The sequence below is a fragment of the Vombatus ursinus genome, unplaced genomic scaffold (assembly GCF_900497805.2).
Source record: "Vombatus ursinus unplaced genomic scaffold, bare-nosed wombat genome assembly UNPS02014830.1, whole genome shotgun sequence".
In the NCBI taxonomy this organism is placed as follows: Eukaryota; Metazoa; Chordata; class Mammalia; order Diprotodontia; family Vombatidae; genus Vombatus; species Vombatus ursinus.
In genome coordinates this window covers 40,251,609-40,277,484 of record NW_020954608.1, presented here as the reverse complement: position 1 = coordinate 40,277,484, position 25,876 = coordinate 40,251,609, and the positions used below count along the sequence as shown (strand labels likewise).

Below are 25,876 nucleotides of genomic sequence, written 5' to 3'. Positions count from 1 at the left end.
GGGCCAGGTAGTGTACAGAGAGCTGGCCTTGGAACCAGGATGCTGTAGGGTTCAATGCTACTTCTGTTACTTTACTTCACTTCACTTCATGTCACTTCACTTCACAGTGCTCCCTGAGATAATCCCCTCAGACTCTTTGCTGCAGAGAAGGTGAATTGATGCAGAGAGTCTCCTCACCTGCAAGTTCCTTGTGCCAGTGAGAACAAAGACTCAGTGTTTATCCCTATCTGGTCTTGCTGCAAGCGTTTAATAATTGGTGTTATGTACAAGTGCTGGATTCTATGGACAATTCAAGTGAGTAAAAGACATTACCACATAAAAGTCAATATCTATCTAAGGAGAAATGGGATATACCCAGTGAGGTGCTGATTCTCCAAAAAACACACACAAATGAACAAATGACATACTTTAAAGTTTAATCTGTACTATTAACTTTCTTCCATCACTTTCTTAAGTCTAGACAATAAACAATAAATCAAGCCCTGATTTGTAGTATTTGCTAATTCCCATGGTATAAATGCTCACTTTGAAAATTTGACAATCAGCTCTCTTGAGTTATTTTGCACTGGCTCCAGAATACACACACACACACACACACACACACACACACACACACACTGTCTCTTTATCCCACTTTAAAATCTTTCCCACAATCAGACCCCAAACTACTTTTCTAACTTTACTCACACAACTTGCCTTGACATAGTCTACACTAGATGGACTGTCCTGCTTACAGTTTTATGGACACAGATTCTATTTTTCTATGTGTCTTTGTCCATGACATTTCCTATTCCTGGAATGTCTTTTTCTCACATCTACACTTATGTAAATCCTATCCATCCTTCGTGACTGGACTCAAACGTCACTTTCTCCAGGAAGTCTTTCCTAATCTCCCTAGTCAGAAGCAATCAATCAATTAATCAAGCAGCAACTACTTACTTGTTAAGCGCCTCTTATATGCCAGGCACTTTCTAGTCATGAATACAAGTACAAAAAATGAAAGAATCACTATTCACAATGGTCTTACATTGTAACAGAAGAGAAAAGGACCTATATCAATACATAAATACATACATACTTTAATATGTGTGCATATCTATACACATGTAACACAAAAATAAAGTTAAAAATACAAATATATACAAAGCGTTAAATATCCAGTAGTTTGGGAAGCGGGGCATTAACAATTGAGGGGATCCAGAAAGGCTTCCTGGAAAACCTTTGCCTTCCACTCTATGGTACCACTAATTGTACCTCCCAGCAACCTTTGTAAGGATGCTCACAGAAGGATCTTATTGCATAAAAGCGAAGCCCACTGCCATCCTAAAGAGGATTTATTAAGTACTGTTTGTGTGCCAGGCCTCATGCTAGGTAGTGGGGATCTAAGTACAAAGAACTGAAAAACCTCTCATGTAAGCAAGGAACTCCCATTCTAATAGTGTACTTAGATGGGCTTTTGTCCTTCTCTTATGTACTTACACACTCATTTATATCATAGTTCTTTGTGGATGTGGCAAGTTATGTCTAATGGCAAGTTATGTCTAACAACAAGCGTGGCTTAGCCTGGAAGTGTGAAGCTTCTAACGATGGGCATGCTGGGGGTGAGGGGGAGAGGAGCTGGAGATGTGGGGAGAGGGGAGTTGAGCCTCTGCAAAAGAGTCACAAAGCAGCTGGGGCAGAAATGACATGGATACAGCAAGAAAGGGGACACACGCTGAAGATGTTTTAAAGACACAAGAGAAAAGAAAAAAAAAAGGAAGATAAGGCAAGAAGAGTCTGCTCTGCCTGTATTTTTGGTTATAAGGCTGCAGCGTCTCTGGGTAGGAACTGGTTTGTGAGTCCTGTAGGAAGGTAGCAGAGTGACAGAGAAGAAGCTGGACTGCCTCGAGGCATATCCAGGTTATCGTAGCCGTTGGTGAGCAATTGAGAGAAGCCTGCTATAGTCAAACTGCTCCGTCCTGAGTTTCCTTAAATCAATCAGTCAATATTTATTAAGCACTTTTTATGTACCAAGAAGAGTGCTAAGTGCTAGGGATACAAAATGGCAAAAGTAGTCTTTGCCCTCAAGGAGCTTACATTCTAATGGAGGAGACAACATATAAGTAACAGGTATATTTATCTACAGAGCTGATAGAAGGTCATTTCAGAGGGGAAATCATTAGTATATGGGGGCGGGGGGGGACCAGGAAAGGGAGACCAGGGCTGGATATATAGAAGTGAAGGTCATCTTCATAGAGATGATCATTGAATCTATAGAAGCTAATGGGGTCACCAAGTGAGAGAGGGCTCAGGACAGAGCCTTGCTAATCCACAATTAGTAAATAATTTAAAAAACAGGAGATCCATGAGGATCCATATATAGGAGAGGTAAGACAGACAGGAAGAGAACTAAAGGAGATCAGTAATGTTAAAAACTGTAAAGTATTTTATGTTCAGTGAATAGCACTATCTTTGTAAGTGCCCTCTTCACTAAGATTATATTTAGGCTGGGCTACACACACAACTATTTTGAGCTTATACACAGTAGGTATGTCATAATTAAATGAATTAAATTTTCTGATGAACAAGTTGGATAAAAAACTTAAATCAATAAAAACTGATTCTGTTTATCCATCTATAAACATATTCTAAGGATTAAAAATTGGGTTAATAGTATGTATTAGATTTTACTTTATAATTTTCTCTTCTGACAGATTTTCCATTTAACATTTTATTTATATTTTCTGAGTCCGTAAATGTAAACACTTTTCCCCCATATGTGCTATATGTTAGACCCTCTAAGAAAAGGTAAAAATGATCAGGATAATGATTGTGTTCCAAGAATCTACCTACTTCCACAATGGTCCAGCCTTTTACTTGTTTACACTGTGGAGGAAGCTGTAGTATATTCAAATGGTATATTCCACCCAGTGGCGTGAATCCTCTTAAATCAACTACATCCTCATCAATAACAGCTTCAGTAATAGCATCTGGTATTGATTTCTCTGGTAATGTTGCCATTGGACCTAAAAGTTGAGCATATTTCTAATCAATCCAGGTCCTGAATATCTTAAAAAAGTATTTTCTTGAGAAGATTACTAAAAGATTAGGAAGACACTGTAAATGAAACAATTTGGATTTAAACAGTTATTAATATTAAAGCTTTTTAATGGGATTAGCTTAGAAGTCACAGTCTTTTATATTTAATAGGTTTTTAAATTTTGAACATACTAAGGTATCCATCTAACTCCCAAATTAGCACAATTTCAAATTGGGCAGGTAGATTTGTTCAAATCAAATTTGTAAGACATTGAAACTCTGTGTAGATTCAGCAAGAGAAACCATGCATTGTGAAAAATAAATAAGAGAAAGATTGGATTAGACACTCTCTAAAGACCATTTCAGCTATAGCATTCTTTGCTTCTCAGCTAACAATCACAGAAAATTTGCAAGGTTGCCTAAAGGGTTCAATTTTAAAATTATTTTTTTTCTTTTTCACTTTTATGGTAAATGATAGATGAAGGTTAATAGTTGGTTTTAACCTGTGGAGACCAGGCACTTAATATTAATTAATACTCCTAAGGAAGCTTCTGTTTTTGTTTTTTGTTTCTTTTTTCTTTTTGGCTAGTTTTGTAGTTAGCATTTCTTAGAAGAACGCAAGAAAGAATACCGTCCAAAAATGATCCTCATGGAATGAGAGTTAGTTACTTTTGGACCATACTATAAAGACAGTGTTCCACTGAGAAAAGTTTGCTGCATAAATCAAGTCATCATCACCTAAAAGATGAATCATACTGGTTATAAGAAGCTTACTTGATTTTTAAAAATTATGTAAAGGCTATGAAGATGGTAGCATGGATAAGCAAAAGGAGCACAACTGTTAAAAGCACTGGATATGGAGAGAGAGGGCTTCTTTTCAAATCCCAGTTCTGCCACTTACTATCTGTGTGAACTTGAGCAAGTCACAACCTTTCTGGATCTGTTTACTCATCTGTAAAATGAGATGCTAGTGTAAGATCCCTTTCACTGCTCAGCCTATGAATCCACGATCTTGTGGTTCCATGTAAACTAAAGACTTCCCAGTCCCTTGAGAAATATACTTTCCAACTCTTGTTCTGGGGACAGTAATCAAATCACTACAACTATTGCTTCCTGAAACAGTATGTCAATTAACTGCCCAATGGATCATTTCATCATCCCTTTGACACCCCAGAGCAAACTTCTTGTTCGACTCTCCTGGATATTTAATCTTCCCTTACTCGAAAGTATGCTTCTTTTTTTTTTTTATTCGAATGTATACTTCTTGAGAGCAGACTGTCACTTTTTGCATTTGAATCCCCAACACTAAAGCTGAGTGCATGGCACATAATAAGTGTTTAATGTTTTTTCATTCCCTTATTAAAAATTTCCAACTGTGTTCTGAGGAGAGGGAAATGAGGAGGCAGTGAAAGGACCTGTTATGAAAATACACCAAATTACAGAATAATTCTCAGAGAGAGAAGCATTAAAAGAAGATGTAAAGTTACTTAAGTACTCCAACACATACATCTTGATGGTCTTGGCAATGATTCAGAACATAACCCATCTATGCCTGCCGCCTGTGTGACTCTCTATTTATATCCTCCAATACATTCACCCAACAGGCAAAGGACTTGCCTCATTTTCTCCTGAGATCACAAGGATACTAGTGGAACACCTTGGCTTTTGACACTTGACCAGCCATGGGGTCAAGTTAATTAGAGCATATTTATATATGCATACAAACATATAAGACTGTCATTTTCATATATCCAAATTATAATAACAGCTATTTGGATGAATTCTAAGGTCCCTTCTAACTCTAAATTAATCCTATAATCATATTTTGCTGAGAAGAAAAAAAAGATTAAATTCATAAGCTTCAATTATTCAAAAGAATGATAATTTGAGAGCTTACCTACTGAAATTGATTCAGGCTTTAATGGTTTTGTTTCAGTTTCCTCTTTTTTTGCTTCAGCTTCTTCTTTCAGTGAGGTAGTACTCTAGGAAAAACACATTCACAGGAAGATTAAATTCAGCTCAATAAAAGTTAATTAAAAAAGAATACTATTATGGGCGGGATGCTGTTAGAAAATAGGGAAGATGTAAAAATAAGTAAGACATGATTCCTGTCTTCAAAGAACTTACAAACACATATGCAAATCATAATACAAAGTGAAACATGGTAAGTACATAAAAGCAGCACAAACAGCTACAAACTCATGAGATCTGCTGAAGAAAAGATTAATGAATATTCAAGGTCAGTTCTAGGGAAGTTGAAAAGAATATAAACTGTTTTGGGGGTAATCCCTCCAATCCTGCTTTAGTAGCTCCTATTCCCATTGGCAAGCCATGGCACTTGAGGGTTGCTAACTACTCTTCCTCTCACAGTCCAAGGGATAACTTTGATAAAGGGCTGCTGCTCGTGAGCCCCTACTCAGGATGCTCCCCCACTGATTATCAGTTGGCCAGTCAGCATTAATGAGGTTTATTTTAGGAAGGGATATTTACTAAGCAGATATGTCTCCCCCTACACTGAGGGCATCCTCTCCCCTTGTACATGCAAGGTCCTTGGGAAGAAAGGTATAAACTACTTACAGTATATAGGTATAAATGAACTTACAGAGCATATGTAACAAGGAGTAACTCATGGCTCCCAGGTTACTGGAAGCCCTTTTCTTTCTTAATGGATTCTTCATGAAGTCTCTCTTAAATATAACTCTTTTGAGCTCAGAAGGCCTATGCCCTTGTGACCTCTGTGTGTCTAGCTTGTCTATGGTGTGTCTCAGCCCCAGTGCAGACACTACCATTAGTCACTTTTGTTTTAGGTATACTCCTTCCAGTGATGATAAAAAGTCCAAGTTGTCTTCTAACTTTTCAAAGTTCACAACATCCTCCTCTAGTCAAGTGAGTGTGTGTGTGTGTGTGTGTGTGTGTGTGTGTGTGTGTGTGTGTGTGTGTTATTCTCTTGGGGTTCCCCTTACTGCTTTCTAATATTGGAGAAAGAGGTCAAAGCACTTGACTTAAAATTTGACTGTTTTCCTGCTGGAATCAATTCTGATATACATAGGTCAAGATGTAAATCAAATTCTCTCAACCAATACCAATACTCATCCTGTGTGTCATCATCTGATTTCATCCAACGGCTCAAAAGCACTTTGCCACTCCTAAAGTGATTAAGGACATACTCAAACTTAGTTTATACCTTTGATGATGATCCTATAACTCAAAGAGGTACTGTTACCAGATAAAGGTATAAGGTCATAAAGTATCTTATTCATCAAATTAGGGGCTCAGGAGTATATGACATCCTTTTTATGCTAGTACTTTCCAACTCTCAACAGCATTCCTATGGCCTTCCTTTCTTGCCTTGGGTACCCTTTATCTTTATTCTCTTGCTTAGGGACTTTCCAAAATATCTGAAATCCTATCATATATGCCATACCTATTCTGTCTACCATGACTGATTTTGCAAACAATATTAAAAGTAGCAGACTGAGTGTCAAAGTATGTCTTCAGAAAACTTCAACATTCTAGAGAATAATCTTCTAGGACCAAAAACAACTTCTAGGATTTCTTAAACAGTAATGCTAAATATTATCAAGTATGAAGTATAGCATAGGGAACAATACTATACTAGCAGCATTAGAAGGATCTTGTTTTTTAATTTTCTCTGAAATGGATTTTGCCTTAGTAGAATTTGCTGGATCTGGAAATTTGGCTTTCTAGAAGGAACAATTCTGAAACCTGTATTTAGGTACTTCAAAGTAATGAATTAGATAAACTTCCTCTATATGGAAGGTTGTCTCTTTTCTAGAAGCTTCTATTCCCCTCACCCCTACACCTATTAATGTAGAACTACTTACCATGTCATGTTATTGTAATATGATGAAAGAACACTAGACTAGGAAGTCAGAATACCTGGATTCTAATCCTGGCTTATAAATTACGTGACCTTAGACAATCATTTAATAATAATACGTAATGGAATCAAGATGACAGAGTAAAGGCAGGGACTCTGCTCTCCCCCGAACTTCTCCAAATACCTTTAAAAATGACTCTAAACAAATACTGGAGCAGCAGAACCCACAACAAGACAGAGTGAAATAAATTTCCAGCCTAAGACAACCAGGAAGGTTGACAGGAAAGGTCTATTGCACCAAGTTGAGAGAGGAGTGTGATCCAGTGCAGGCAGTGCCAATGTGGCCCTGACCCCAGCACAGCTCCAGCCCCAGCAAACCAGGAGCAGGCCTCGGGAGTCAATGAATCAGCAATGGCAGCAATAGTGGCTGCTTCTGGAGCTCTCAGCCCACAGACAGTAAGGGGGATCAAACAACTGGTCAGAAGGAGATTAACAAGGGTCTCTTTCCTAGCACTGAGGCAGGACTCTGTTGCTTTGCCCATACTTGGATCTGAGTCACAGTCCTGGGTGGCAGTCCTGGGGTGAGGAGAAACACTAGCATAGCAGAGCTTGTGGCAGGAGTGGAGAGGGGACCCTCCTCACAGTTCCAGGGCAGAAAAGAGTGCTTGTGGTCACTCAAAGACCAGGGCATAGGCCAGGAGAAGAGTTAACACCTCTCCTTAGATCATACCACTTTGGAAGAACTGAAAACTTACAGGTCCCTAGAAGTATCCCTGAAGCTTGGGACAGTTTGCCCTCCACTCTGGAAGTCAAGCCCTACCTTAACAAAGAGTTAAAAAGTCAAGTAATAGGCTGAGAAAATGAGCAAACAATGGGAAAAAACTCTGACAATAAAATCTCACTTTGGTGACAAGGAAGATCAAAACATACACTCAGAAGAAGACAACAAAGTCAAAGCTCCTATATCCAAAGCCTCCAAGAAACATATGAATTGGTCTCAGACTATGGAAGAGATCAAAAAGGATTTTGAAAATCAAGTAAGAGAAGTAGAGGAAAAATTGGGAAGAGAAATGAGAGTGATGCAAGAAAATTATGAAAAATGAGTCAACAGCTTGGTAAAGGAGACCCAAAAAAAATACTGATGAAAATAACACTTTAAAAAATAGACTGGGCCAAATGGCAAAAGAGGTCCAAAAAGCCAATTAGGAGAAGAATGCCTTAAAAAGCAAAATTGGCCAAATGGAAAAGGAAGTCCAAAAGTTCGCTAAAGAAAATAATTCCTTAAAAATTAGAATGGAGCAAATGGAAGCTAATGACTCTATGAGAAATCAAGAAATTTTAAAATAAAACAAAAGAATGAAAAAATAGAAAACAATGTGAAATATCTCATTGGAAAAACAACTGACCTTGAAAATAGATCCAGGAGAGATAATTTAAAAAATTATTGGACTGCCTGAAAGCCAGGATAAAAAAAAAGAGCCTAGACATCATCTTTTTTTTTTTTTTTTTTTAGGCAACGGGGCTAAGTGACTTGCCCAGGGTCACACACAGCTACTAAGCGGTAAGTGTTTGGTCTGAGGCCAGATTTGAACTCAGGTCCTCCTGAGTTTAGGGCCAGTGCTCTATCCACTGCACGACCTAGCTGCCCCTAGACATCATCTTTCAAGAAATTATCAAGGAAAACTGCTCTGATATTCTGGAACCAGAGGGTAAAATAGAAATTGAAAGAATCCACTGATTACCTCCTGAAAGAGATCCCAAAATGAAAACTCCCAGGAATATTATAGCCAAATTCCAGAGTTCCCAGGTCAAGGAGAAACTATTGCAAGCATCCAGAAGTATGGTGGAACCAGAATCAGGATAGCACAAGATTTAGCAGCTTCTACATTAAAGGATCAGAGGGCTTGGAATATGATATTCTGGAGATCAAAGGAGGTAGGATTAAAACCAACAATCAACCACCTAGCAAAACTGAGTTTAATCCATGAAGGGAAAAAACTGACATTCAATGAGATAGAGGCATTCTTGAGAAAAGACCAGACCTAAATAGAAAATCTGACTTGCAAATCCAAGACTCAAGAGAAGCATGAAAAAGTAAACAAGAAAGAGAAATCATAAGGGACTTATTAATGTTAAACTGTTTACATTCCCACTTGGAAAGATGATATCTGTAACTCATAAGATCTTTCTCATTATTAAGGTAGCTAGAAGGAGTATACATAGACAGAGGACACAGGTGTGAATTGAATATGAAGGGATGATATCTAAAAATTAAATTAAGGGGTGAGAGAGGAATGTACTGGAAGAAAGAGAAAGGGAGAAGTAGAATGGGGTAAATTATCTCACATAAAAGAGGCAAGAAAAAGCTTTGGGTGGAGGTGAGAGAGAATGAGTGAACCTTATTCTCATCAGAATTGGCGAATAACATACACACTCAATTGGGTATAGAAATCTATCTTACCCTACAGGAAAGTAGGGGAAAGGGGATAAGAGAAAGGGAGTATATACAGAAGGGAGGGCAGATTGGAGGAGGGAGTAATCAGAAGCAAACACTTTTGAGGAGGAACAGGATAAAAGGAGAGAATAGAATAAACAGGGGTTGGGATAGGATGGAGGGAAATACAGTTAGTCTTTTACAACATGACTATTATGGAAGTGTTTTGCATGACTACACATGTATAACCTATATCAAATTGCTTTCCTTCTCAATGAGGGTGGGGAAGGGAGGAAGAGAGAGAATTTGGAACTCAAAGTTTCAAAAACAAATGTTAAGACTGTTTTTTACATGTAACTGGGGAAAAAGTAAAATAACAAATTTTTTAAAATGCTAAAAATAATAATAGGTAACATTTACAGAGTACTTACTATGTGCTAGGCATTATGCTAAGCACTTTACAATTATTATCTCATTCGATCTTCAAAATAACCTTGGAAGGTAGGTATTATCATTATCTCTATTTTACAGATGAGGAAACTTGGGCAAAGAGCAGCTAAGTGACTTGCTCTAGAACACAGTTAATAAATGTCTGAGGCTGAATTTGAACTTAGGTCTTCTTGACCCCAAGCCTGGCGCTACCTCACTGGCTCTCTGAATCCTTAGTTTATTTTTCTGTTTAAAATGGGAATAATAATACCTTCCTTTTCTACCTCATAGGACTCTCATAAAGATTAAAACATATAATATATAGGAAAGTACATTATGAACCATAAATAACTGAAAATATAAGACATTACTATCTTTTTTATAAACATTGAAGGATACATATTTATGTGTCATCTGTCACTATATTCAATACAAGTTTATTTTATCTCTACGTTAAATAAACTTAGGGAATTAGGGAACATGTCTAATCTTAACTTTGAAGCCCCTAGTGACGAGCACTCTATGGGCACTTAACAATTTCTGATGATAATTATAACAGTTGAGGTTTTATGTTATTCATATAAAAGCACTATACTTACATTGAGCTATTTTAAAAGCGTAATATGTAATAACTAGAAAGTCAATATTGTCTTTGTCACAGAATAAATACTCCTCGTACAGCTTAATAACTGTTGTACTTCCTGAAGGTGTGGTAGGTGGGAGTAGGGGGGTATAAATTAACTGAAACACGGTATTCAGAGCCCTCTACTGGCAAACGGACATAGAAACAATTAAAAAAAATCAATGCTACATTATTTGCAGCATATCTTAATTTATACCATATCCAAGATTACCTACTACGCATGAGTATACACAAAGAGATAGATTCCTTTGTGTCATCAAATAAATGTATGAATGAAAAAGATAAATTAGTCATGTGGCAAGAGTGGAGGATAATCAGAGCAGCCCATGGACTCCATCTGTCTCTGAAATGTCTGGCAAAATCAAGGAAGGCCCCAGCATATTGCCTAGCAATGAGCTTGTTAGAAGAAATGGTGTGAAACCCAGAATAAAAAAGTAATTCCACAAGTATAAGCAGAGCCTGAAAGAAAAGAATGTCCCAGGCACAAGGACTATACAAGTACCCAGAGAAAATTAAGTGAGATATAAAATGCAATGTTAAAGGAAATTATATCTAGGAAGAAGGAATGGGAAGGAGAAATAAGAGCTTAGAACAAAATATGGTAACCCACCTTGCCCAAGAATTTAGACTACCTGAAAACTAGAATGGGCCAAAGAAAAAACAATGGCTATCCGACAACCAGAAATTTTAGAGCTAAATCAAGACTGAAAAAAAAAAGACAAAGAAAAGAAAGTGTACGGTATATGCTATCCAAAACAATTAACCTGGAAAGCAGGTGAAGAAAAAATAATTTTTAAAATCATCGGGTAACCTGAAAACCAATGATTCCAAGAAAAAAAAAAAAGCCCATTTGCCTTATCAGGACATCATAAAGAGAAACTGCCCAGAACTCTTAGAACCAGAGGACAACGTAAAAAAGAATCAACCAGTCACCTCTCCATGTTACAGAGAAGAAAACAGGAAGGTTAAATGACTTGCCCACAGTCACACTGCTAGGAAATCTTGGATATTTGAACCTTGGCAGACACAATCCCCACTGCCTAGTTTTCCCTTATTCAACTATATGTCCCAGAATTGGCATAATACAACATGCAATTTGTTGGTGCGGTAGATAAAGTTCCAGACCTGAAGTCAGAAAGACTCATCTTCCTGAGTTCAGATCCAGCCTCAGTCTCATGCCAATGGTGTGATCCTGGGCAAATCACTTAACCCTGTTTGCTTCAGTTCCTCATCTGTAAAATGAGCTGGAGAAGGAATGGCAAACCACTCTAGTATCTCTGCGATGAAAACCCCAAATGTGGTCCTGAAGGGTTAGACATAACTGAAAAGACTGAACAACAACAACAATGTGCAATCTGGATTCTGAATAAAATCATATCGCTTCCTGGGGATATTAAGCTCACACTTTTCCTTACACTACCTTCTTTGTACAGAGTGAAGGGAGGAAAAAGTACAAGAGGACTAGATGGGAGAGAAATACACAATTATCATTCATAATCATGAAGATGAATGGAATGAACTCACCCATAAACTCCAAAATAAAAATTCCCTGGAAACCCACAGCCAAAATCTGATGCTTCTAAGTCAAAGAACAAATACTGCAAGCAGCCAGAAAGAAACCACTAAGGAGTTACAGTCTGAATCACACAAGATTTAGGAAGATAGCAGAATGGATTAGAAAGAATTCAATAATATATTGTTTACAAGAAATATACTTGAAACAGAAAAATTCAAACAAGGTTAAAATAAAGATTTTCATTTTTCTGGAGTAAAATCTATAATGCTACAAATGAACTCCCAAAAAAAGAGACAGAAATCAAGTTTCAAGAAAGGAGATAGTAAAAACAGATATCATTAAAAGACTTAAACAAGGAAATCAGATTTTGTTTAAAGATACCATAGATAAAAAAAATCAATATCAAGGGGGTGGAGCCACGCTGGTCAGGAGATTGGACATTTTGGTTGAGCTCTCTCCCAACACAACCCTTTAAATAACTTTTTTAAAATGCCTCATATCAAATTCTGAGTGGTGTGACAAAAAAAAATTTTTTTTAAAGTCATTATCTCATTTTTCAAGCCTGGGAAAACTTATGAGGACCAAAAGAGAGGGGTAATCCTGAGATCAGGTGGAAGAAGTATCACAAGCTATGGGACCTAGAAGAGGCAGTACCTGTTGTTGTAGCAGCAGCAGCACCAGGAACAGCAAGGAACCCTGAGCAGGAACCCTGCTCAGAAAAATATTGCAGAGGACCACTGTACTAGCACTGAGCATAGGGTCAGGTGGGCAGGTGCCATTTGGCAGCTCGTTCACCTCTTAGCCAATTCTTGGTCAGTTTCAGGGTGGAGAGGTGTAATTAAGGTATGTGGTAAAGAAGGAACAGAGGCCTTACCTGGGTAAGGAGCAGAGCCCAGGCCAGGAGAATAGTAACCAGAACTCTCCCTGGATCACACCACCTTGGCAGGCACCAAAAACCTACAGGCAACAGAAGATCAGCCTAGCCATCCCCGCCCCTCATGCCTATCCCCCATGCCCACCCCCTATGAGCTCCCCATAAAATAGTCTTTTAGGCAAATGTAAATTTGGCATTTGAACAATGTGGTCGACCCATCAGGGTTGTACTCTCTGTAGCAGAGTTTGAATGCTTGGCAGTTCAGTTTGAGAAAAGATAGTGAGCAGAGCCCAACTATCATGGTCCAAAGACAAGAAATAAGCTGGAAAAATGAGCAAATAGCAAAAAAAAAAAAAACCTTGAGCATAAAAAATTTCTATGGAGACAGGGAAGCTCAAAATACAAACTCAGAAGACAATGACTTGAAACATCTACAAGCAAAGAATCAAAGAAAAATTTAAATTGGAATAAGCCCAACAAGAACCATTAGTGTATCAATATTTCCAGAGATTCCACTGCTAGACATATACCTCAAGAAGGTCATTGAGAAAAAGAAAGGAACCATATACAAGATATTCATAGCAGCATTTTCTGTGGTATCAAAGAATTATAAACAAGTAGATGTCCATCAAATGGGGAATGGCTAACCAAATTGTGGTACGTGGATATAAATAAATATTAGTGCATCAAAAGAACAAGCACGATGAAAGCAAAGAAACATGAAGGACTTACATGTATGCAATGTTAAGTAAGCACAGCAAGGAAAACAGTAAGCACAATGACTATAACAATGTAAACAGAAAAAAAAAATCACCAGAAAACAATCAAGACTGAATGCTGCAAAATTATAAACAACAATCTTTGTCACAAAGAAGAGTTATGAGAAGGTGCCCCCTCTTTTCTCTTCCAGGGCAGAGGTTGGAGTCCACACATGCAGAACACTGCATACAAAGTCAGTTTTGTTTTGTTTTTTTCATTTCTTCTTCTTCTTTTTCATTTCCTTTTTTTTTTTAATTTGAAAAATCCTTTGCTACAATACATGATTTTCTGGCACCACAGAAAGTATGAGCTATGGAGGGGAAATCTAGGCAATGATGAAAGGTCAAAAAAGTAAAAAATCTCATAAATGAAAATGTCAGCAATTGGACAACATATTAAAACATGGCATGGCAGCTGAGGAGAAAATTTTATATCTCTAAAAACTTTTATCAATCAAAAGAAAAATAGATATAAGATTTGCAGAGTTCTATGTATATGTCACCTCTTTTGCTCAATGAATGGGACATGTAACTAAAAAAAACTAGAAAAGCAATAAATTAAAACAACTAAACTCCAAATTAAAAATTCTGAAAATAAAAGGAGAGATTAACAAAATGAAAAGAAAAATATTTGATTAATAAAATTAGCAATTTTTTGAAAAAATAAAAGAAAAAAACTAGTCTGAGCTAGTCTAAGAGGAAAACCAAACTGTATAAAAAAGAAAAATGAGAATTCACAACAACTGAAATAATATAAAAGAAACTGTCAGAAATTATTTTGCCCAATTATATGCAATAAAACTGATCACTGAGATAAAATGGACAAATATGTACAAGATTATAATATCCCCAGACTGGCTGGTTATTGTCCTTTGTTCTTGAAGGGACCAAAATGACATCACTATGTTAGAATACCCAGATAAACTGATTATTATTAAAATAATCAGAAAAAAATTTACAAGCCATAAATGAGTCTCCAAAGGGGGGAGGGTGTGGAAAAACAAGATTGTGAATTCTACCAAAATACAAAGAATAGTTCCAATAGCATATAAATTGCTTGCGAAAAATAGAAAAAGTAAGGATTCTTCAAAACTTTTTTTTTGAGACAAACGGGGTCTTGATATCTAAACCCAGCAAATACAAAACAGATAAAGAATGTTATAGATCAATTCTGAATGAATATTGGTACAAAATATTAAATAAAACATTAGCAAAGAGGCTACAACAACATATTCAAAAGATTTTACATTATGATCAGGTTGCACAATACCACTGAATACAGGGCTTGATTAGGAAAACTATAAATATAACAAAATATCTTTGTAAAAAAAATAATTAAAACATGACTGTATCAAGAAATGCTGAAAAGTTTTTCACAAAGTCTAACTTTCATGTCTATTCAAAGCAATAGAAAGCAAAGGAATAAGTCGACCTGTCCTTAATGTAGTAAACAAGTATCAACCTAAAACCAACAGCCGGGATTGTATGTAATAGAAAAAGTGCAGAGGCCTTTCCAATAAGATCATGTGAAGAAAGATATTAATTATCACCACTATTGTTGGAAATAGCACTTGAAATACTAGCTACAGAAACATGACAAGAAAAAGAAATAGGTGAAACAGCATAAGGCAAAGAGAAAACAAAACTATCACTTTTGCATATGATAACGATATTCTAGCTAGAAAACTCCCAAAAATCAAGTAAGGAATTTACTGAAACATATATTACCTTTTAAAAATCATTATTGTTTCTTTATTTTACGAACAAAAACTAATAGGAAGCGACAGTAAGAGATATTCCATTCAAAATAACTAGAATGTATAAAGTATTTGGGAGTCTACCTAACGAGACATACGGGAACTATACGAATACAACTACAAAACATTCTTTCAAGAAATAAAGGGAGTCTTAAGTAATTGTAGAAATATGCATCACTTCTTCTGACCTCTGTGTGAGCACTTGCCTTGCATGAGCTCCCCATAAAATAGTCTTTTAGGCAAATATAAGTTTGGCATTTGAACAATGTGGTCAGCCCATCAGAGCTGAGCTCTCTGCAGCAGAGTTTGAATGCCTGGCAGTTCAGCTTGAGAAAAGACTGCAGTATCTACTACCTTGTCTTGCCAGGTAATCTTCAGAATCTTCCTAAGACAATTCAAATGAAAGCAATTCAGTGTACTGGCATGAAGCTGGTAGAACATCCAAGTTTTTTTGGCATACAACAATGAAGTCAGCACAACGGCTCTGTAGACCTTCAGTCTGATAGGCAGTCTCTTCTCTCCCACGCTTTCCTTCAGAGCCTCCCAAACAGAGGTAGCTCTGGCAGTTGAGTGTGTGTGTGTGTGTGTGTGTGTGTGTGTGTGTGTGTGAATCTCATCACCTATGTGTACATCCCTGGAAAGTACACCGCCAAGGTAAGTGAACTTATCCACAGCATTCAAATTTCTCCATTTGGCATAACTGATGATTCCACATGTGGACAGTGCAGTACTTGGTGGTAGAGAACTTTTGTCAGGCCAAAAGTAGCACAAGAGTCAATTCATACTTTGTTGTACCTCAGCCTCAGAGGCTGCACTGAGTACACAATTATCTATGAACAAAAATCCTCGCACCAACTCTCCCTCCACTTTATTCTTAGCTTGTAGCCTTTCCAAGTTAAATGATTTTACCATTAGTGTGGTAGCTGACCTTGATGCTATTTTCGTCCCCATTGAAGGCATGTGACAACATTGATGAAAACATCATGCTAAAAAGCATGGAAGTAGGTACATAGCCCTGTTTCACTTCCATTGGTGCCTGGGAAAGCATGAGAGCATCGTCCATTATCCCGAGCCTGGGCAAGCATGCCATCGTAAAGCTGGCATACAATGCTGATGAACTCCTGGCAACCAAATTTTGCCACAATCTTCTACAAACCCTTACAAATGACGGTATCAAAGGCCTTGGTCAGATCAACACATGTTGTGTACAGACCTCTGTTCTGCCCCTGGCATTTCTCCTGGAGTTGCTGGGCAGCAAATACCATATCAACTGCTTCTTGGCCCTTTTTGAAGCCATGTGGCCAGTACTGGCTCTCAAGTAGATGACCATCTTCCAGGTGAAGGATCAGCCTATTAAAGAGGACTCTTGCCAACAATTTCTAAAAGAGAGACCTCCCACAAACTCCCTCTCCCCATGATTGCCACAGGACAACCTATTTCCTTTTCCTTGACAATGGAGACATCTTTGAACTCCTGGGGGACAACTTCCTCTTGTCATCTAACCCAGGAGATTTCAATCTGTTTTTGTATCAGCAGTGGATCCCCTGCCTAGTAAATCTCAGCTAGAATAGAACCAGCATCCGGCGCTCTGCCACATGAGAGGAGCCTGATGACACTAAAAACCTTCTCCCTTAATGCATTTAAAGCTACAATACAACATATAAAAATCAGTTTATACACAGTTTCAAGAGCAAACTCATTGTATAAAATGGTACATATGGATCATGAATATCAATTACAAGGGGAAGAGCAAAATGAGATAAAGGAAAGGAACTAAGTTGGCAGAAAAAACTCTTCATTCAGACTCTCTTTAAAGTATCATAGGAGGAATCATGAGAATTTTGTAAGATGTCCGTGACACCAGTGGCCTGACAAGGGGCTCCCATTTTCTGAGACCTTCCTACCTTTGTGAAATTAACAGAGGCCTCCTCAGTTCTTATTTCTGTTGTAGTAACTGAAGAAGTCACTAACTCCCGATTTTCAGTTGCCTCCTCTGCACCTGCCTCAGGAACCGCTTCCTCCTTAGGAGTTTCTTTTTCTGCAGAATCTTCAATAATGGTTTCAATAGTTGTTGGTTTTTCTGGTCTTTGAATCACAGGTAGTGGAGAAAAGTGATCATAATTAGTATGAAAGATACGGAAAGCAATATCACTTGTTGCTAGTGCCTTTGGAATCTCAAATCCAACTTGCGTGTCACCAAATTTTATCTTTTTATACCTGTTAATAATAAATTTTAATGAAAATTAGTTTCTGGGAATATAGTTATCATGCAACTAATAACTAATGATGATAATAATAAACAATACTTTAAGGTTTACAAATCACTTTACATTTATTATCTCATTTTATCCTCACAACAACCCTGGAAGGTAGGTGCTAATATAATCCCCTTTTTATAGATGAGGAAATTGAGGCAAACAGAGGTTAGATAACTTGTTTCAGGTCACTCATCTAGTTAAGGGTGTGAGGCCAGATTTGAACTCAGGTGTTCCTGACTGCAGGCGCAGCACTATATCTACTGCACCAACTAACTGCCTCTTAACCACTTGGCTGGTGCCCAGGGTCACACAGATAGTAGATATCTACAGCTAAATTTGAACCCAGGTCTTGAACCCACTGACTCCAGGTACAATGGTCTAAACCTCATACCACCTTCTCTCTTTCTCTGAGAGATGAAGCAAGAATATTTTGTAAGAAATAGAAAGGATTTTTAAAAAATGAAAGCAGTAGAGGAAAAAATAGAAAAGAAATGAGACCTAGGGAAGAATAATTTGGAGAGATAATTAAAAGGCTGGAACAAGAAATATAAGGATATCAAGAGAGACTCACCCCAATATCTCACTCAGAACCAGGCACGGTATATCTTAACAACATGTCCCTATCATGCCTCAGAGTAGTTTTTTTTTAAATACATGAACATATGCATACATATGTTTAAATATTTAAAATGTCCCTTTATAAATAACCCTTTTCATTGCCACATTCGAGTCATGTGACCCACACCATCAGATTTATTTTCTCCTACAAATTATTTTCACTGATATTTTTCCTGTGCCATCATTGTTGCTTCCTTCATTTCTTTTTTTTTGGGGGGGGGGGGTTAGGCAATCGGGGTTAAGTAACTTGCCCAGGGTCATACAGCTAGTTAAGTGTCAAGTGTCTGAGGCCACATTTGAACTCAGGTCCTCCTGACTCCAAGGCTGCAGCTCTATACACTGCGCCACCTAGCTGCCCCTGTTGCTTCCTTCAGTTTATGACTTGGCAAATTTCTCTCTTTTTTTCCTTCAGTTTAATGCCTTCCAGATCAGACCACCAAGTCTTTAAGCAAATTTATTTTTCTTAGTCCTAATTGAATGCATTCTATTCCCAGCCTAAAGCTATGTCCCTTTATTGTAAGACATTGTCCTGAAATCCAAATCCCATTTTTTCTTTTTTTTGGGGGGGGGGTTGTTTTGTTTTGTTTTTTGGTGAGGCAATCAGGGTTAAGTGACTTGCCTAGGGTCACACAGCTAGTAAGTTCCCTTCACGCCTTCACAGACGAGTCTTTTTTTTTGTTGTTGTTGTTTTTTGGCTAGGCAATGGGGTTAAGTGACTTGCCCAGGGTCACACAGCTAGTAAGTGTCAAGTGTCTGAGGCCGCACTTGAACTCAGATCCTCCTGACTCCAAGGCCAGTGCTCTACCCACTGTACCACCTAGCTGTCCCCCAAACTCCACTTTTCAATGCCATCTTTATAGCCAGCTGTTTGTTCTCCTTCTACATCCTTCTTTCTCTTATAATGTAGCTAACCTTCAAACGGCAGCATTAATGAAAATGACATCTGTGCCCCCAATTCCTTCAATTTACTGCTGAGGACCTCATAATCCATGAAAATGCCTTCTATTCTGGGTTTGTTCCAGCAGCATTGTTTGTTTTCACACATGAATAGTGGTTGCCAGGCTTGACAAGTCTCAGGAAGCTCTTTGAATCCTAAGACTGCATTCCTCTTTTTGGCTGCCGTGTCACATTGTTGACTCAGTGATCTTGCTGTAAATTTGAGGCAAGTTTAATTCAACTCACATGAAACTGAAATGGCAAGAAAAAAACTAAATAATATTGTCTACGAGACTACAAGTCTCATGAGGGCAGATGCTGTTTTTATCTGTTCACTCATTATGAGTCAAGTTTTAGGGGATTTGGTTTGAGTCAACTGCAATCCTCAAATTTTTGTAATTAGGAAATATAGGAAACATTTCTTCTATTTATAAGAGAAATCCCCTTTAACTTGGTTAAGACAGTTTGGCTACTCATGTTTTTCCTAAAAGAAAAAAATTATAGAGTTACTTTGGATTCTTCTTGAGGTTTGCCCAAATATACAAAGTGATGTTTTCATCTTTAATGATCGTCTCCATATTTCCACTGTCAGTATCTCCTAAAGAACTGGCTTCCTGGAAATCAACAACAACAAAAAATATAATTTAAAAACCTAGGCATCTCGTTATTGTCCAACATTCAATGAATCAATCAAAAGGCATTTATTAAGCACATACCATGCAGCAGGCACTGTACTAGGTGCTAGGGATACAAAGGGAAAAGTAAAACAGTCCCTTGCCTTCAAGGAGCTTACATTCTATTGGGGGAAGACAACATGTGCATCTATATACAAAAATAAATACAAATCAATTTTGAAGAAGAATACTCTACCTGCTGGGAGGAATAGGAAAGGTTTCATATAAAAGACAGTACTTGAGCTAAGCCTTGACGAACAGTATGAAGGCCAGGATGGCAAGACTCTAGAGTGTGTGGAGAGGAATAATGTGTAATAATGCTGAGAAAGTAAGTTGGAGCCAAGTTATGAAGAGCTTTCAATAACAAATATAGCAGTTATGTTTTACCCTAGAGATGCTAGGGAACCACTGGAGTTTATTGAGTAGGAAACAAACATCCCAATCAAAATTATTACTATTTAATCATATTGGTAGTGACAATAGGATCACAGCAACAGAGCTATAACGAACCTCAAAGTTCATCTAATTCAACTCCTACATTTTTGATACGAGGAAACCAAGGTCCAAAGGGGCTTGCCCCAGGTAGTAAGTCCCAGAAATGAGCTATGAACCCAGATCCTCTGACTCCAGAGCCAGGGTTTTCTCAACAGGACTATGCTGCCTTAGAATAAGAAAGGTTTAATAAAGATGAAACAGATGGAAAGAAAAGAAAAATCCAAAGAATATGTCCTCTGGACTATAAGCTCCTTGAGGGCAAATGCTGTGTAGTATAAATTGCAAGAAGGTCAACAATTCTGTAGCTAACATGGATGTAAGAAAAAAGATTAGTAGTCCCATCCAGTTCATTTTAGTCTTTCAGTCTTAGATATTTGCAGTCCAAAAATAATTTGCCTGGACCACAAGGGGCATGAAGGAGACTGAAAAAAAACTGAAAGGTACATTTTTCAAGAGTATAATGGGGTCAAGGAATAGCAGTTGAAGTAGAAGCAAAGAAGAGGAATTCAAAAGACAGAATAAATCTAAATGCAAGTTTCTATTAGCTTCTGTTGATAGGCTGGGTGAATCTAGAGACCTAAACTCAAAAAAAGAGCTAAAAATTGCCTGATGCTATGGAGAAAGGAGGCAAGTTTCCTCCTTGAGGAATAGAGATCACATAAGCAATTGGAATTCAATTTTAAGTCCAACAGATGACACTGAAGAACTTGAAAAGAGTAGCCTAGAAAAGATAACATGACAAAGGCTTACAGATCAAGCCTATAGTTTAAGGATACTAACAGAGCAGCTGATGTCAGCTCCAAGACTGACGGCCAGGAATATGAGGCAAACGGTGGTCCTGAGGACAAAGATGATTAAGCAGGAATACCATCCCAGAAACATGAGTTGCCTTGGCTATGCATATTCTTAGGCCATGAGTTATCCTAGCACCTGAGCCCTCAACATGCACATCCCCTACATATGTTCCCTCTACCACTGATGGCATGGTAATCTGCAAAAGGATAAAGCCCTGTGAGTATGGCAAGAATTTGTTGTCATTTATTTTGCTATTCTGTTTAATTAAAAGCTGTTTACTTTGAACTAATATCTCTTCTGACTGATCTGGTAAAGGAACATTAGTGGGGACTTGTGAATTATAACTGACCCTAAATGGGTTTTCAACCTGGGGTAGCTTTCAAGAGGTTGCAAGCTGCAAAAAAAATTTTTACTACCTCAAATGCCTGGCAGTTTTCTGTACACCACAGGTGAAAAATAAATGTCTGCCGAACAGACGAATGAATATAGGCTTAGTCAGCTTCTTTATTTAAAAGAACATTTTTCTTTTATCAATTAAATTTTCTGAGTAATTTGAAAATGAAATTGTTCCTTAAATTCCCAGATGTCAACTCTTAATTATGGAACCTATTCCCATTCTTTTACAATGAAACTATAACTCCTTTTCAAGTCATCAATAAGCATTTACTAAGAACTCACTACTATGTGCCAGGCACTGTGCTTTCTCAAATAAAGACCATGCCCTGGAAACTTGTGCTTGCCTATGCCTGAAGACACCAAAAATCCAGTTAACATAGAACTTAAAGGCTTTCCTGATTATAAGGTCAAGCCATAGAATCACAAGTTCTCAGAGACGAAGTAGACTTTCAAAACCACCTAGTCCAACCCATCCCTGATAAAGAATTGTACTACAATCAACAGCCCCTTCAAACACACGGTCCAGCTTTTGCTGGAGGATTCTGGGTGAGAGTCTACTCTCTCTCAAAACAGCACATACCATTCCTCAATAGCTCTAACTTTTAGGAAATGTTTCCTTACATTAAGTTTCTCAGTGATTGCATCCACTGTACCAAGTCCTTTCCTCTGATATCAAGCAAAACATGATTACTCCCAAAATTCCTGAGGACAATGGAAATGTCCTAAGTCTTCTGCTCTCTAGGGCAAATATCCTCATGTTCTTCCAGTGATCCTTATAGAGCATAGCCCTTTGTCATCCCTCCTCTGATCACTCTCCAGATTATTTCTGTCCCACCTAAAATATGATCCCCCAAACTGAAAAAAAACCCCTCCAAATGTTGTCTGACCATGGCTAAGTACAGTAGTACTATTTCCCTCAATTTAAATACTTTGTTGTTGTTCAACCTTCTCCAACTCTTCATGACCCCATTTGGAGTTTTCTTTGCAAAGATACTGGAGTGGTTTGCCATTTCCCTCTTGAGTTCATATGACAGGTCAGGAAACTGAGGCAAAGAGGGTTAAGTGACTTGCCCAGGGTCATACAGCTAGGAACTATCTGAGGCCAGATCAGAACTCAAGAAGATGAATCTTCCTGACTCCAGGCCCAGTGCTCTATCCACTGCACCACCTAGCTGCCCTGATTCAGGCACTATGTCTCCTTTAATGCAACTTAAAGATCTGGCTGACCTGCCACATCACATTGTTAACTCATACTGAGATTGCAGGGCACTGAAGCTCTCATATCATTTTCAGACAAACCACCGATGGGAAATAATTCTGATATGAAGGGAAAACAGCAGTCAATTTAGATTTTTAAAAATATATATGTATAAATACATATGCATGTATATGTACATGCATTTAGATGTGTCAACCTATTTATGTATTCATTCATTCACTTGCTTATTTACTTATTATGATGGAAGCAAAGGCAAGCGCCAAAGGATGAATACAGAAGTGTGGCATGCTTCTCTAAGAATAGTGTCAAGACCACTGAAGCTCAGAATGAGCTGATGCTAATGAAAAAAGATAAGGACAACAAAATAGGGTGTGGTTTTTAAAAGTTATTTGGGGGGGAAAGAAGAAGATAAAAGAAGAGATAGCGCTGCTAATTGCCAAAAGAGAGAAGGTCCAGTTATTCTATTGTTACCTTGTTTCTGTTAAATCTGTCTAGGAGAATTGATTTGGACAGAAAAAAACAGATCCGAAATACCTAATATGAAGGTGAATTCTCAAGTTAAAGTAAGGGAGAGTGAGACAGCACCTAATTCCCTTGAGGAATTCAAGTCATCTGGTCCATATAAGTTATTTCTTCAGTTATTTAAACAAGTGGCAGATGTGACTGCTAAGCCATAGTGAGAACAGGAGTGCAATCACAGGACTGGAGAAGAGCAGATCTCATTCCGATTTTTTTTTTTAAAGAGAAGAGAACAGAATCTGCAAACAGTAATTCAGTAAACTGGACTTTAATGCCCAGAAAAATGATAGGCCATTATTAAAAAGCTGGTTAGTGAGTATCTTGAAAAGAAAGAGGAGGTCACAAAGAGTTATCATGGCTTTAGCAGGAACAAATCATTCTAGGTCAACCTCATTCCTTTTTTAACATTCCCTCTAATATTGTAGATACAGTTTACCTAGAGTTTAGCAACACGCTTAATTATGTCATGCGTACTTGTGGGGGGAAAACGATGGAGAGCTGAAGGCTAAATGATAATATAATTAGACACATTCAGAATCGGTGAAACAGTTGGACCCAAAAAAGAAGTTATTAATTATTCATTATCAACTTGGAAAGTCATTGTTGTTCATTCTTTTGTAGTCCAAAAACTATGCTCCTCAGCAAAGAAAGAGAAGCAAAAGGGGATTTGAATATTTCTAGCTTCCCTTTATTAACAGCTATCGTGATCCCATATACATCAATTAGCACCCCAATCTTTTCTTTGATCGTCCTCTTGAACTTTCCACATATTTTACAAAAACTGAAGAGATGCAAGGCTGGGTTTGGAATCAAGGTGTAGAGAATAGTGCAGATGTCTCAAGGAACTTCTTGACACAGTTCCAGCAAGTATGGTGGCTATGATTAAAGAGCTTTCATGATTCCCTTACCAGGAGAGGTTCTAGCCACTTTACCATAGCAGACTGCTGGAAGCCTACTATGATTTGGCTGGCCCTAAAGAGATGAGCCCAGAAGATAGTGTGAGGGAGCAGTGCCTAAAAGAGATGCTGATAATAGCAGAGAAACCTTCCAGAGGAAACTAGGTGCCAAGGCCAGCAGAGACTAGCAGAGGAAATCATCCAGGACCAAGAGACATGATGTGACCAACAAGAAGGAGGCATAGTCAGAGTAGCCTAATGACATCACCGGAAGACATCAGGGGTGCTGCAGACATTTGAGGTGTGAGTTACCGCTCCACACATAGTCCTTTTGTATGAACCCTTATTGCTGGTGTGTATATTTCTGGGAAAGCATTCCCTAGGTTTATATGGAGAATGTCCTGGTACAAATCTATACTATTCCTATACTATTCGATATAATTCTATATAATATTCTATACTATACTATGCCGATACTACTTCATTAAAAGCTTTTGCTTTTAACTAATTGAATTCTCTGGCTGATTAGAAAAAAGCCAATGCATCAGTGAGGGGTTCATGAAGGACTGTTTTGAGGGGATTTCCCTCACAGAGGATCTTAAACCTAGAGTAGCTATTCTGGGGGCCCCCATGTGAAAAAGAAAAAGGTGCCTCGTTTGATATATTAATATTGAATTATAATATGGGAAAATAAATGCATTGCATTCCTGTAGCAACTGTTGTTTTTTTTTAACCAAGTTTATATCACATATTATTTTATATAATTTTGTCAATTCTAGCCAATACTGTACATGTAATGAGACTTAGACTATGTATGAAAGAATTGGATTTCTTTATTGCACAGTGTAAATTTCCAATAGTACATTTATTTCAGTTCAAAAAGAATTAAGCATATGGCGCAGTGGATAGAGCTCTGACCTTGGAGTCAGGAGGACTTGAGTTCAAAACCGACCTCAGACACGTGACACTAACTGTGTGACCCTGGGCAAGTCACTTAACCCTGACTGCCTCACCAAAAAGCAAAAAAAAAAAAAAAAAAAAAATTAAGCATAGCTAATAATGTATCACACTTACTTTAAGAAGAGTTTCTGTGGCTTCATTGAATTTAAAGTGAAGAAGTTCTCGCAGTTCTAGGATTGATCCTTGGTATTGTGCTACTTGTTCATCTGTCAACTCATGTGGTGGAGTATCCAATAAGATTAATTCCAGTTTCTCAATTAGCTAGAATGTAAAAGAATATCTACATTAATCTCCTGACAAAGGAGGAAAAGGGAAAGTGGAAGGGAATAAACATCTCACACTTTATATTGAGAAATAACATATTCTTCCTATATTCACAAAATATATGCTGGGCAGTGGAAAAAGTAAAATATTTTCCTTGAAATTAATGAGTAAAGGTATTCATATTCCATCAGCTTCAAAACCCCAACAGTTTTCCATCTTGTGAAATTCCCAAACTAGGGTCCACAAATTCATTGCAGCAGTTAGGAATCCCTTATCTTCTCCAGGTGCTACCACTCTCTTCCTGTTCCTCCTCCTGTGGCTGCCATTATCTTCCTATCCCAGTTCCCCTAGGGGTCACCACTGTTGTTTTATTCCTGACAAAAGGCAAAGGCCACATGGAAGGTCAGAAGGATGATGACGGTGCTGACAAGAGGAATAGGGAAGTTACAGAGAGGGTTACGAGGAATGAATCAAAGAGATGCCAGCTGGTTATGATCAGAAAAGGTGAATTTCAGAGCCCAGGATCATGGACAAAGATATAATGGGATCTAAATTATGAACATTCCTATGTGCAGC

General features: G+C 37.8%; 1 protein-coding gene across 3 annotated transcripts in view; it reads right to left on the bottom strand.

Annotated features, from left to right (window-relative positions):
* Window positions 1-25,876, bottom strand: part of CASC1 (cancer susceptibility 1) — a 76,439-nt gene that overhangs the window by 11,120 nt on the left and 39,443 nt on the right. For all 3 annotated transcript variants that reach the window (XM_027838596.1, XM_027838595.1, XM_027838597.1), the window contains 5 exons: window positions 25,151-25,297; window positions 19,593-19,696; window positions 17,175-17,487; window positions 4,916-5,000; window positions 2,833-3,005 (listed from right to left, as the gene is read on the bottom strand). In XM_027838596.1, the coding sequence (XP_027694397.1) occupies window positions 2,833-3,005; window positions 4,916-5,000; window positions 17,175-17,487; window positions 19,593-19,696; window positions 25,151-25,297 (822 nt within the window). The remainder of the gene's footprint in view (window positions 1-2,832; window positions 3,006-4,915; window positions 5,001-17,174; window positions 17,488-19,592; window positions 19,697-25,150; window positions 25,298-25,876) is intronic.